This window comes from Syngnathus leptorhynchus, chromosome 12 (genome assembly GCF_054491065.1).
Source record: "Syngnathus leptorhynchus isolate UIUO chromosome 12, UIUO_Slep, whole genome shotgun sequence".
Classification (NCBI taxonomy): Eukaryota; Metazoa; Chordata; class Actinopteri; order Syngnathiformes; family Syngnathidae; genus Syngnathus; species Syngnathus leptorhynchus.
This window is the reverse complement of record NC_141206.1, coordinates 4,321,820-4,334,510: the sequence shown is the minus strand read 5'-3', so window position 1 is coordinate 4,334,510 and position 12,691 is coordinate 4,321,820. Positions and strand designations below refer to the sequence as shown.

Below are 12,691 nucleotides of genomic sequence, written 5' to 3'. Positions count from 1 at the left end.
GTGAAGTGAAGTGATGATTTTACCTCATGAAAAAAAAAAAAAGAAGAAGATGATAGCAAAAAATAAGTTGCTGTTATGAGCGGTTAATTCATCTTTTTATATTATTTATACAACAGATTTGATCTGTTGTATTTTGTAGTAAATTACTTGTAATTGCTTGTAAATTACTTATCGTAAATTACTGCGTACGTTTATTTCCCCAAATATGAACAAAGTGGTCTGGTTACTCTTATTATCTTTGATAATCACTTGTCACCTGACTAAAAATGCGAAAATGATCTGAGTAATGTTTTTTTTTTTTTTTTGCACAATAATAAAGCGACCACAGTCTTAAGTCTTCAGTCTATACTTATGAGTATAGTTTTGATGGATAAAATATCAACCTTTTTTTTAAATGGTAACCCAAAAAGTCATGATTTAATGTCGCTCTTTTATTACGTCACAGAGGGCGCAGGCATACACGTGTAGACTACAATGTAAAGAATCTTCCCTAAATCAAATTGGTGAATGTTTTGCAGCTATGGATGACTTACCTGCAGATGTGAAGGCTTTCATGCTCAATCATCCTTTTCTAGAGGTGACTGACAGCAAAAAGGTGGGAGAACACGTCACGGGAAAAAAAAAAAAAAAAACTGATGCTAGCAGTCGTAGGTGCTCTGCTAGTGTTGTCACAACAACTGATTGATTTGTAACGTGTGATGCCTGAATGTGTGAAACAAAAATGAATGATCGATGGCTTGATACTTTTTCAGATAAAGTGCACACTGAACGGGCATGAGTTTCCATGCAACTTAGAGGAGCTGCAGAAGTTTGTTAAAGGGAAAAAGTACCTAAAGCTGAGCTCCCAAGCAGAGTTTAACTACAGCCAATTTGAACCCCACATCGTGTCAAGTTCAAAACAAGCGTAAGGACACACTCAAACATGCTCACCTCTGATTATCAAGTCACAAGTGATTGCTTCTTGATTCACCATTGAAATGACACAATTGCTCAATCAAGTTGTCATGATACATGTTGTTGTGTTGTCTTATGCAGCAATCAGCTCTTCTGTAAGTTGACCCTCAGACACCTTAATAGACAGCCACACCATGTATTAAGGCACGTCAACGGGAAGCGCTTCAAGAAGGCTCTCGCCAAATGTAAGCGTGCGACAATTACGCAATACTTGCTTCTATAGGTTTCCACTTGTAGTGTGGGGGAAAAAAAACTTGTTTGTTTCTGCTGTCCAAGATGAGGACTGTGTGAAGCAGGGCATCGCGTTCGTCCCAATTAGACTTCAACAGAAAAGGCCGAAGGAGACGGGCACAGACGTCCACCGGGGCAGCAAGTCCAAATATGGCAACGGCACATTTGAGCCATCCTCCAGCGACGACGAAGACCATAACGACTCCGAAGACAGCATGAGCGACCTATACCCCTGTCAGCCCCTCAAATTCTGCGTCTATTTACCTGATAGGTTTTCTTCTGTTAACACCGTTTCCTATCACAGCGTCAATGTTCTCTTTGAAGAACTCAGCCGAGAACATGGAGGCGGAAGAGTGCAAGGATAAGGATGAGTTCCAAACCGATGACGAGATGGAGGTGAACACGCTAGCCATGCAGAAACGTAAAAAGGTCTGCAGAATTTGTTGTCTGTTGAATCTGCATGACCACACTATTACAGAACATGCATTTTGTTCACATTTCAACAAGTCTGGGAAATGCTGTTGTTAAAATACACCAAAAATGAAAAGAAATGTCAGACTGATATCAGTTCAAAGTGCAAAAAGATGCACTCACAGACATATTTTCATAGTTTCACAAAAGGTTCACTTGTTAATGGGTGCACATAAACCGCAGACTCCTCTACTATGTTCCCTTAAATCATAGCTTGTATTTAATATGACCCAAAATCACTTCTGTTTTCCAGGTCCAGGGTGGGGGCGCCTTTCAGAAGAAATTCAAAAACAACAACTGGAAAGGCCGTACTAAAAAATCACTGAAAATCAGGAAAGGAAAATAAATTATAGCAGGACATTTTTGTTGTCTTCATATTAAACACAATATAGAATAACACAGTCCCTACACAGCAATGCATCTCTAAATAATTTTAGCTTTTTATTTTATTTTATTGCATAGATAACATGGATGTTATACGACATTGGTGTAATTCAATTCAAAGCATTCTAATGGCAGATGTTGCGCAATTACAGCGCCACCGCGTGGACAATATTACTTACTGTAAGGTGCTAATCTGTCTTTTAAAATGACGTCTTTTCTGTGTCGGTCGGTTACACAGGAACGTTGATTTCTATGGTGACGTTCATGCTGGGAAGTAAAAAAAACCCCCAAATCTTTCCCTGTATGTATGACAGTAAATTTAAGGAAACAACACATAAGACGTTTTTATTTTATAATTTTACCTTCAATATAATATCGTTACATTTCCTTGAACGTAAGGCGTGTTAAGAGACCGTGGGCGGGTGTAAAAACAAAAAACACGTCGGTCCAGTTGCTGATGCGTGTGCCAACATAAATTATGTCGACACAGAACCAGCACGAACCATGAATCAGAATCAGTATGTCAGAATGTTAGCTGCCCCGGCCGGCCTGGCGTTATGTGCACTTTTCTTCATCCAAGCCGGAGACGCACCGAGCGCCCAGGTGGTCACCGACCACTCCATTTGGTTGCAAATGGTCTTGCGAGGTGCTCTAATGCGCCTTGGTATGTGCGTCATAGCGTGTGTTTCCCTCTACTTGTTGGTGGCCACCTACGAGCTCTTCTACAGCCCAATGGAGCTGCTCAGGGCACCGGAGGATGTGGGATACATCGCGGATGATGGTCGCTCCAAGGCGCGCACCGCCAATGCTGTGCGCCGCCGCAGGAAAACCGGAGACCTGCCCCCGATTTACCCAAACGGCTGGTACCGAGTTCTGGATTCTCACATGCTGGGGAAAGGAGATGTCCGAGATGTTACCATGGTTGGTATGTATAAAACTGCATTCAGTTTATCCTCAAACATTTCAGTTTAAAAGAGTGCGACGAAGTTTTGCAAAGTTTTCACTGTGGGGTTTGTTCCACAGCACGCTGTTGAATATACGAAAGGTGTGTTTGTCAAACTAATTCAAAGTCAAAAGTCAAAGTTAGTTTTATTGTCAATTTCGTCACATGCCAAGACACACAAAGAGATCGAAATTGCGTTACCCACTATCCCAAGGTGACAAGACATATTACAAAACATCCAAGAAAACAACACAAAAAGTAAAAGAAGGCACATACAATGAAAAAACAAAAGCGATGAATAACTAACTAAATAAATAAATGCATAAATAAATGCATAAATAAATAAATGCATAAATAAAAAATAAATAAAAAATAAATAAATAAATAAGTAAATAAATAAATAAATAAGAGGAGCAAAAATGGAGCAAGTGTGCATACGGCAGACAGTCAGAATATAGTGCGAGTTGTGCAAGGCAGTCAACGTGGTCCGAAAGGTCTAATAATATTTTTTGAAAACGAATTAAACAGGATATCAGCTCCGTGTTCATCCAAACATGCACAGGTTTCACACTGAGTAAAATATACTGAGATTGAGATTTTGTACTTGCAACTTTTCATATTGTAACAGTGAAATCTTTCCCAAATATTATTGCACTTTATGTGCACTTTTTATTTGAAAGTGTAATATAAAAGATGATAAAATACGTTTTTGAATTGATTCCTATTCAAGACACTTTGATAAGAATGACGATATTGTTTATATAGGTTGCTACGTCTTAACAGAGTTTTGTTGATGTGCCCCGAGATTTTTTCCAATGAGAAGGTGTGCCTCGAGATTTTTTCCAATCAAAAGGTGTGCCGTGAATGAAAAAAGGTTGACAAACATCAGTATGTGTCTCACATGTTTCTTACTATACAGGAAGAAAAAGACAAGTGTTCAGATGGAGAGATATAGAACCCTTAAGATAAACCAAACCATCTAAAACACACATGCGGCTATTGGCAATTTCTACTTTGCTTTAAACAATTGGGAATATCCATCCATCCATTTTCTGAACCGCTTAGTCCCCACGGGGGTCGCGGGCGTGCCGGAGCCTATCCCAGCGTCATCGGGCAGTAGGCGGGGGACACCCTGAACTGGTTGCCAACCAATCGCAGGGCACACAGAGACGAACAACCATTCGCACTTGCACTCACACCTAGGGACAATTTGGAGTGCTCAATCGGCCTATCAAGCATGTTTTGGGATGTGGGAGGAAACCGGAGTGCCCGGAGAAAACCCACGCGGACACGGGGAGAACATGCAAACTCCACACAGGGAGGGCCAGAGGTGGAATCGAACCCGCACCCTCCTAACTTTCAGTCAATTACAGTAATTATGTCTTCAACAAAGACAATGGATGGAGAAAGATATATACATATTTTTATCACTTGCAACCAGTCAAACGACATTATGCTCAACCTTTCAGTTTCTATTCTCCAGAATCCAGATTCAAATTCCAAAGTGTTATTCAGGTTTTAATGAACACCTTTTCTCTAGTTGCTGCTTCGTGTAGGCTTACTGCACACTGTTAATTAAAGAGTCGTGGTAGCACTCCTGTTTGGTTTGTTGTGAAATTTGGATGCTTAGTGACATCAGTGCCCATTGTCACCTTTTCATGTGTGTGTATAGAAATGAAGACCTTATGTGGTCAAAGAAACCTGACCCCTTTAATCATTGCCAAATTCCACCTCTGTATCCATGTCACGGTGCAGCCATTTTGGTACTTGCTGGCAACTGAAAATGATCCCTGGTTACATTTTCAGTTGACAGCAAGTGCCAACTGGAAGGGATAAAAATGGGTGAATACTACTCCTTAACTCATATTCCACAAATGCAATATTAATCAGAATGACATACTAATAGGGGCACATACAACATATTGTAAAGAAATGTATTTATGGTTGTAAATAGAAAACTTAACTTTTTCCATTTTTGTCACTGGTTTAATAGTTTACATAGTTTCTTTGATGCTTAAACTTTATCTTTTTATTTTTTTTACAGCAGTCATTTAAGCAAAGATAGAGGCGACCTAACATGTACTCATTGTGCTAAAATTGCTTCTTTTAGGTGTTAAATTGGTCGTGTTTCGTGGTGAGGATGGTAAGGCCTACGTATTAGACGCCTACTGTCCACATTTGGGAGCCAACCTGGCTGTGGGAGGACGTGTGGTGGGAATCTGTATCGAATGCCCATTCCATGGGTGGCAGTTTCGGGGGGATAATGGTAAATGTGAAAAGATACCATACACTGAAAAAGGTAATGACAATCAATTTGCACATGCATGATCACTTTTATAATTCAAAGGAAAATATTCATTTACAAGCCTTCAATCAAGCAGTTCAGAAAATAATTGTTGAACCGTCTGTGTCATTGAATAAAACATCCAAGTACCTTCTATTTTAGACATTTCCCAGTTTGATGTGTGACTTTGAATCTGTTTTTGGTTTTTAAGTGCCAAACTTTGCCAAGACGGACATCTGGCCCAGCTGTGAAATGAACGGTCAAATCCTTGTTTGGTTTCATTGTGATGGAAAAGATCCTCAATACAATATTCCAGAGCAGGAGGAGATTACCAAGGGCGAGTGGGTGTATCGTGGAAGAACAGAGCATTTTGTTAATGCTCACATCCAGGTACGTGCTTGTTAGGGAGGGGGTTATCCAAGTCCGTATTTGACATTTGATGAAGCATCACCTTGTGTTGCATTATGCTGTTTTAGCAGAACTCGATGATATATAATGGGGTATACAATCAATGCTTATCAGTGTTTTTTTGAAGAATTATTTCAAATAACAACTATAAATAAAAACACGTTTTGATATTCTTGACAACCCCTGCACCATCCCCAAAGTAAAATAAAATCCTAGCTCCCAGCGTTTAGCAGCCAGTGTCACTGCAGGAGATTCCTGAAAACGCCGCAGACTTGTCTCACCTGACTCACCTGCACAAGCCAGGCATTGTGAGCGGAGTCGATCTACGCTACACATACAACAAAGCCTGGGAGTTTGTGCGACATGATTGGGAAGTAGGTACATTTTTTCGGGCTAATTCGACTTTGCATATTAACTGGCACCATGTTAGCCTTACAATAAACAAGACTAATTCTGGCGGGCTTTGTGCTAGGTGTCTTCATCATATATACATATGTGAAGCATAAAGAAATGTTAAGACATCTGAAAACTCTTTTGGTTTAAAATTGTGTCATTTTCTCACTTTCATTGTTTTTTTTTATGTTTAAATTCAAGGCTCAGTGGGAAGAAGAGTCCGCACCCAATAATCACTGTTCTCAGATGCTTGTGAAACATTGCCTATACTTGTTTGGATACCATTTGTCTGTTTTGGATCTCCACGTCGTTGCTAGACAGGTACAAAAAAAAAGTTTCAAGCAAATTATGCTGTGACTCATCATTTAATTGATAGCTTGATAATTCACGTTGATAGACTGCGCTAACTCCCCATAGAACTCTACATTTAAATTCAACTACACAATGGAATAAAAAAAAATGCATTACATGACGACACAGAATTTTTTTGGTGCATTTTTCAGGTAGGGCCAGGAGTGGTGTTTCTGCAGTTCAAGCACAGTTTTTTGGGCAGTGGAGTGATCATGCAAAGTGTGACACCAGTGGAGCCTCTCTTGCAGTGTGTCACACACACAATGTTCTATCAGTCAAATATTCCAGCTCCTGTGCCTAAATTCATCTTGAAAGGAGAATCAATTCAGGTAAGGTCTACTTCAATGTATCATTTAGTCTTGACATACAACTCACAAAAGACTGAAGACATCTCCCAGTTGAATTGTAGCTATGGTTTTGATTGTACAATTGATATTTATTCAAAAGTTTGATTTTAAGATTAAGTTTGAGTGCTATTAACAAATATTTACAGATTCCAGTAGTAGTTACGATATTTGTCTGTTCATCTAGTTTGAGCGGGATGTGATGATCTGGAACAATAAAAAGTACATCTCTAAGCCTCTCTTTGTGAAGGAAGAGTCTGCCATCAAGAAACATAGACGCTGGTTCAGTCAGTTTTACAGTGAGAACAGTCCTCGACTCAGATACCAACATGACACTTCAGACTTTTGACCTCTTCATATCTGCTTGCTTTTAAGTTTAGCAACATTCGTGTATTTACTGACTTTATTTTTCTATAGAACTATAAAAATATCATCTTATAGTACTCACCATTTCCAGTTTTTAGGTACTTTATTATATTGCTAAAAATAGAATAATTCGACTGACAAAGTCTGAAAACTTGGGGAATGAGAAGGATTGAAGAATAAAAAAGGTAGAAGAAAGTAGAGTCTAGTAGATATACAAATGCAATGATGAATAATGTGTGATTATTGTGTTAGGTGATGAATAAAATTTAAAAGGAATACAAGATTGCTTCACCCTAACTGTTTAAAGCATGTATGTATACAGACTTTAGAGACTCTCAGTAATTTCCAGAGTTCTGATTCAGATCTACCAGAGGAACAAAAGTGTGTATATTGTAAAATGTGTGCCATGTGTTAATATTTTATATTGAAGAGTGGATATGTTTGTTAACAATAGGTAACATAACATATGTGTACGACAAGTAAATCACGCTCTCACCTGGACAAAGCTCAAACTGTCGTGCGATAAAAAAACATTTAGATTTTTTTTTTAACCTCTATTTTCATTTAAAAAAAAAAATATATAGCAATAATAGTAAATAGAACAATATTAAGAATAGCCTCCAGTCATTCCTCGTTAATGTTTCTTCTCAAACAAATTTAAAAATTATAATTTGGTACAGTCTGATTTGATGCAATATAATTCGATACTAAGGTAAACAACTTGTATATTATAATTTGACAGTCTGATCGAATGCAATGTGATTCAATGCCAAGGGAGCAGTCAGTGTCATCAGAGGCTATGCCATGGGTCGGCAATTTAATTTGGCCCTGAACCAATTTTTTTCGTCGCGGGCTGAAATGGCATTTTCATCAGGCACGCTCTGCTTTTCCTACTAAAAGCAGAAAGCTTTGAGTATCCACTTTGATAGAAAAGCACAATAAAAATCCAATGCATTATTATTATTATTATAACAATATCTAAAACTCATGAGAGCTTTATTAGTTTTGCTGAAAAGTTCCTCGGTACACGGTCTTTGTTTATCACTCTTGTTTTTATCTTCCAATATAAACCACCCTGCACTTCTAACTCCTAGCTACCCAACGTTTAGCAACATATAGACTACTTCTAAAACTGCTGCAGCAAAAATTACGTTATGCTCACAATGAAAGTCCTGTCCATTGACAAATAGTCTGTTCAATAAATTGGGCCTCTGTATTAAATCAGCACAACTGTGCAACAAACTGTACTTACACAGCTGCTAGCACAGTTTGTGGGTCATGTTTGTCTCCTAAATAATTTATGGGCCATGTTTGTTTCCTAAATCCCAACGGAAAAATTGTATATGCCAATCATGTAATATGCTTTTTTAACGCAATGTCATTTGCTGGATATGATAGAGCACTTTTGCAAAATTGTCACTAATCCATACTGAGTGCTTATGCTGTTAAAAAGCTTAACTGAAAGGAAACTTTAAAATGCAAAGACAAAAAAAAAAAAAAACTGAAGTTAGAGTTAAGTCATGCTCCAACATCAGGACAGCTGTTGAGAGGAAAGGCAAAGTGGGTGACAAACTATGCCAGATGGGATGACCAAAGGACATCTGTTCCACTACACTAAAACTTGGCCAACAGGAATTATCCTCACTGTAGTGATGTGTCAGGAGTTTGTGTTGCCACACAAATTGGCAAGAGAATCCCATCTGCAGCAATCTGTTTGACAGGCACGCAAAGCTCTGTGACACCTTCCTGGGCTGCAACCATGCTCTGAGCCAAAAAAAAAAAAAACTGGCTCACTGCAGTGCCCTTTCTGTCCACAGACCATTGCAGTCCATCGGTAGGCCTGTAGAAGGAGTTGAATGAGAAAGAATCCAAGATCACTTGTCTCCTCCATACTTGCGCAGTGTATATTATGTGGTTGTGTCATTTTATTGGAATGGAATATGTAGTCTGGTTGCTGAATATTTTGTAATTCTTGTAAAGATCTAAAATTGGTATCATCTGTAAACGAGTAGATGAATATTTTAAATATATTTTAGAATAAATGCTTCACAGATTTAAGGAACCAGCAGCTGATAAAATAACATAAATGTGTTCATATGTATGGATATAAAAAGCTTATAATAATTCCAATAACTACAAAATTAAATCCATTTTCCTTCTTTAAATTTTATGTCTTTGTATTGTTACAGTTTTTTGTGCAGCTAGATATTTTTTCTTTATGGGTCATTGTCATTAAAAGTTTGAATGGACTTTGTGTGTGCAACATATTAATAGCAGCAAAATCACCTTGATCTCAATTTGCGGCACAAACAAAATAGGCCAACATGTATAGGCCAACACACACACACACACACACACACACACACACACACACACACACACACACACACACACACACACACACACACACACACACACACACACACACACACACACACACACACGTCTGTTTTATTCTGAGAGGGCCAAGGTCATACTTTTGATGAGTAAATATCAATATCTGGTTGGATGACTGAACAAACTTTACAGAAGCGGTTGTATATTATATTATGATTATAAATATTTACACAATGTCCCTCTGCCTCCGAGCTAACAGGCCTCTGTAATTTGACACAGTTATTGAGCCATATTGATCCGCCATTCAACCCCTACTATTTTTCCAAGCAAATGTAGCAGAAACCTCAAATTTAACAGTGATTGTGTGTTGTGTATGAGTACTGAATACTTCAGCTCAGCATTGGGAGAGGGTAAGTACTGACTCGGTTCACACATCTATGATTTATGCGAGCATAACATAAGAAACACATCACAAAGACAGGCCTCAGTTTGACATTGACTCACTGAAGCATTCATTTCAAATACCTCATCAACTTTGTTTATGTCAAAGTGCTGACAGGAGGAAAGCCTGCTTTGACCCCCCCCCCCCCCCGCCCCCCCCTTTCTCTCAATCAGATAACACGGGTTGCATGTCAAAGTCATCCAACCATAATGACATCGTTGGATTGTGTTCACATTAGAGAAACATGAAAAACGCATTGTGTGCAGGTATGAGAAGCACATACGTAAATTACACACAAGCTGAAAGCACCCAAAACGTTTTTAATGTGGTTGAACTTAGTGTTAAACTTTCAACGTGTATGTTGCAAGAATTTAATTCCAGACATTAAGAATTTAGTCAAATACAAAATTAAAAGACCTTCGAAAGCATATTTATTACATAGCATATATATATTTATATATCTTGTACGTCTTGATTAATGCACAAAACAAATAAACACAATAGGTAAGTTCGAAAAAAAGATGAACCTTGAACTTGAACTTTAAAATAATTTCTAGAGCAGTCTGTGATAAGAAGAGCAGTTTGCCTGCTGTTGCCATGGTAACCCACATTGTCTATTTTTATACTCTCTGATATTGATGGCCCATACCAGACATGTTGTGTTAACTCAGCATTATATTGTAGCACTAGGGTTGATGATAACATTGAAGCACAAACAAGTGTGGTTAGAAAAATCCATTTTTTCAAATTATTTTACTTGTGATCATAGCTTCACATTTTCTTCACTGCACCACTGGATTACTGCAACTTCAACACTGTTTAACTGTACTATGTTTAGAAATTCCAAATCCTGAAAACAATAAATGTAATACCTTATTATACTGGTAAATGAGTTTTGAAGTATATCAATCAAATCAAATCATGATAAACAATGTGCTGCAATGGCATCATAACACAATTGTTTAGCATAAATCATATCCCAAAATAAAAAGCCCAACGATTCTCATCGTCATGTTGTCAATGTTTTGCTTTTGTGTAGCTTGACAGCTCCAGTGTGTGAACTCAAGAATGTGTCAGTATACGTGCGTCTCTGTGGAATTGCTTTTGTTTGTTTGTGCATTTCGCTCTTTGAGCCCATGTCGAATTCTGCTCACTGAGTGCGGGGAGCCTTTTCAAAATTCGTTGAAAACATATGTAATGACTGCAGGAGCGGGTTTGTCCCATCTTACTGATGTGAGAGTAGGTGAAAGGGTTCTCACCGTCTTTTAACAAGAAGTCCGAAAAGATCTGCAGCAGTCACATCAAGGCAATGAGGGTATTAACAAATCCCAGGAGCAATACATGTATAAATAAAACGTAACAAAATTGTCACTAGAGACAACTTGAGACAAATTGAAACCAGTTATCTCCCAGTTCACCGACGATGAATGGCGATTTGTTCATCCTCGTTATTAATGCATCGGCTCCCCACGACACCAGTGTGTTGACTGATTTATAATTCAGCACACTCTTTGATGATTCTTCTACTGGCCTCGTTTTCAAACACCTTTTCAAGTGGCAGCATTTGTTGATAATAATAATCTGCTTGAAATAAATCCATCATGACCGAAAACTCAATCCCCGCGGGTGAACATTTGAATTTGAGTGTTAATTTGAGTAAAAGAACAAATTTGTGTTTGATTTGTTCACACAACGAGCTTGTGACTAGTTCCGTTTTGTGAGCGTGTGGGAGAGGAAGAGAGATTCTTGTTTCCAAGGTAACCGTGAAGTTGATTCAGCTCTTGTATCTAGCAGAGAAAATGCTCCTCACATTTACTCCTCACACACTATTACGTCCTGTCTTCTGTCACCCAAGATGAGGAACACAAGTTGCGTGGGACAGTAAGTGTGTGACAGATGGAAAAATAAATGTGAGTGACTTGCAAGCTGATTACTGGCCCGTCTACTTTCAGCTCCATTTTTATTCAGAGAGCAAGACAGTAAAATCTAATTCTGAGAGTTGGCAGTTTGATGTTAATACTAACATTGTATAAATGGGTGAATGTATAACATTAAAGTTTCTGACAACATCCTTTACTGCACTTTTTCTCACTTCCATTCTGAGAGAGAGTCAGAGGTTTGTCCTCATTTTTAGCTGCTTCGGGGACAGCATTGACTTACAACATTGTGCAGGACAACACTGGCAAGCCCATCGGGCATCTGCCCTGTAAGGCACATGACCAGTCCAGCCTTGATGGTGGATAATGATTTGAAATAACAGTAAATTGAAGTGGAAGCCTGTTTATACCTATGATAAATCAATGGACCACTGTATGTAGTTTCTTTGTGACATTTATTTTGTTTGGTGATGCACGAAATAAAATAAAATAAAATAAAATTAAATTAAATTAAATTAAATTAAATTAAATTAAATTAAATTAAATTAAATTAAATTAAATTAAATAAATAAATAAATAAATAAATAAAAGAAAATTGTGGGTGGTGTATGTCGGGTGCGCGCAGGAACACCAAAGCGCGTGTGCACAGAAGTCAGGACCAAGGACAGCAGCCCCTTAGCCCTGAAGCGACCTGCAAGGGAACTTCGGCGTGATCATCCCCCACCGACAACGCCGAACGCTGCGCACTCCTCACGAGACACTGCGGATCACGTGGCTGAAGACATTATTCACCGGGGAAAGGTGCAAGATGTTACTCCGCCGCTTGCTTCTAAGATGATCGTGCTCAGTCCTCCGCATTGCCGATAAATTCACAGCTTAATTATCACTGCTTTTTTTTTTTTTTTG

At 38.4% G+C, this 12,691-nt stretch overlaps 3 protein-coding genes across 5 annotated transcripts in view; 2 read left to right on the top strand and 1 right to left on the bottom strand.

The window, feature by feature from the left end:
- Nucleotides 1-282: 282 nt before the first annotated feature.
- On the top strand, nucleotides 283-2,205 carry surf2 (surfeit 2). 2 transcript variants are annotated; one of them, XM_085925563.1, is made up of 6 exons: nucleotides 283-595; nucleotides 753-904; nucleotides 1,036-1,139; nucleotides 1,231-1,419; nucleotides 1,490-1,581; nucleotides 1,910-2,205. In XM_085925563.1, the coding sequence occupies exons 1-6, from the start codon at nucleotides 521-523 to the stop codon at nucleotides 2,000-2,002; spliced, it is 705 nt and encodes a 234-aa protein (XP_085781689.1). In that variant the 5' UTR covers nucleotides 283-520; the 3' UTR covers nucleotides 2,003-2,205. The 2 variants fall into 2 exon arrangements, with proteins under 2 accessions (XP_085781689.1, XP_085781688.1); XM_085925562.1 differs by having other exon boundaries at nucleotides 290-595; nucleotides 1,490-1,614.
- Nucleotides 1,194-12,691, bottom strand: part of brcc3 (BRCA1/BRCA2-containing complex, subunit 3) — an 86,500-nt gene continuing 75,002 nt past the window's right edge. Inside the window, exon 2 of the transcript XR_015067697.1 lies at nucleotides 1,194-1,207. The gene's annotated coding sequence lies outside the window, so the exon portion shown is untranslated. The remainder of the gene's footprint in view (nucleotides 1,208-12,691) is intronic.
- On the top strand, nucleotides 2,409-9,357 carry LOC147047916 (cholesterol 7-desaturase nvd). 2 transcript variants are annotated; one of them, XM_085925560.1, is made up of 8 exons: nucleotides 2,471-2,643; nucleotides 2,720-2,965; nucleotides 5,094-5,282; nucleotides 5,479-5,657; nucleotides 5,924-6,049; nucleotides 6,270-6,389; nucleotides 6,572-6,748; nucleotides 6,951-9,357. In XM_085925560.1, the coding sequence occupies exons 1-8, from the start codon at nucleotides 2,598-2,600 to the stop codon at nucleotides 7,110-7,112; spliced, it is 1,245 nt and encodes a 414-aa protein (XP_085781686.1). In that variant the 5' UTR covers nucleotides 2,471-2,597; the 3' UTR covers nucleotides 7,113-9,357. The 2 variants fall into 2 exon arrangements, with proteins under 2 accessions (XP_085781685.1, XP_085781686.1); XM_085925559.1 differs by having other exon boundaries at nucleotides 2,409-2,965.

What these genes read in the sequence shown, in the direction of transcription:
- surf2 (XM_085925562.1), top strand. Translation starts at nt 521, where the DNA reads ATGGATGACTTACCTGCAGATGTGAAGGCTTTCATGCTCAATCATCCT. An exon ending in GTGTCAAGTTCAAAACAAGC is followed by an intron (nt 905 to 1,035) that starts GTAAGGACACAC and finishes TGTCTTATGCAG; the next exon opens with CAATCAGCTCTTCTGTAAGT. An exon ending in CCATGCAGAAACGTAAAAAG is followed by an intron (nt 1,615 to 1,909) that starts GTCTGCAGAATT and finishes TCTGTTTTCCAG; the next exon opens with GTCCAGGGTGGGGGCGCCTT.
- LOC147047916 (XM_085925559.1), top strand. Translation starts at nt 2,545, where the DNA reads ATGAATCAGAATCAGTATGTCAGAATGTTAGCTGCCCCGGCCGGCCTG. An exon ending in TCCACGTCGTTGCTAGACAG is followed by an intron (nt 6,390 to 6,571) that starts GTACAAAAAAAA and finishes TGCATTTTTCAG; the next exon opens with GTAGGGCCAGGAGTGGTGTT. An exon ending in TGAAAGGAGAATCAATTCAG is followed by an intron (nt 6,749 to 6,950) that starts GTAAGGTCTACT and finishes CTGTTCATCTAG; the next exon opens with TTTGAGCGGGATGTGATGAT.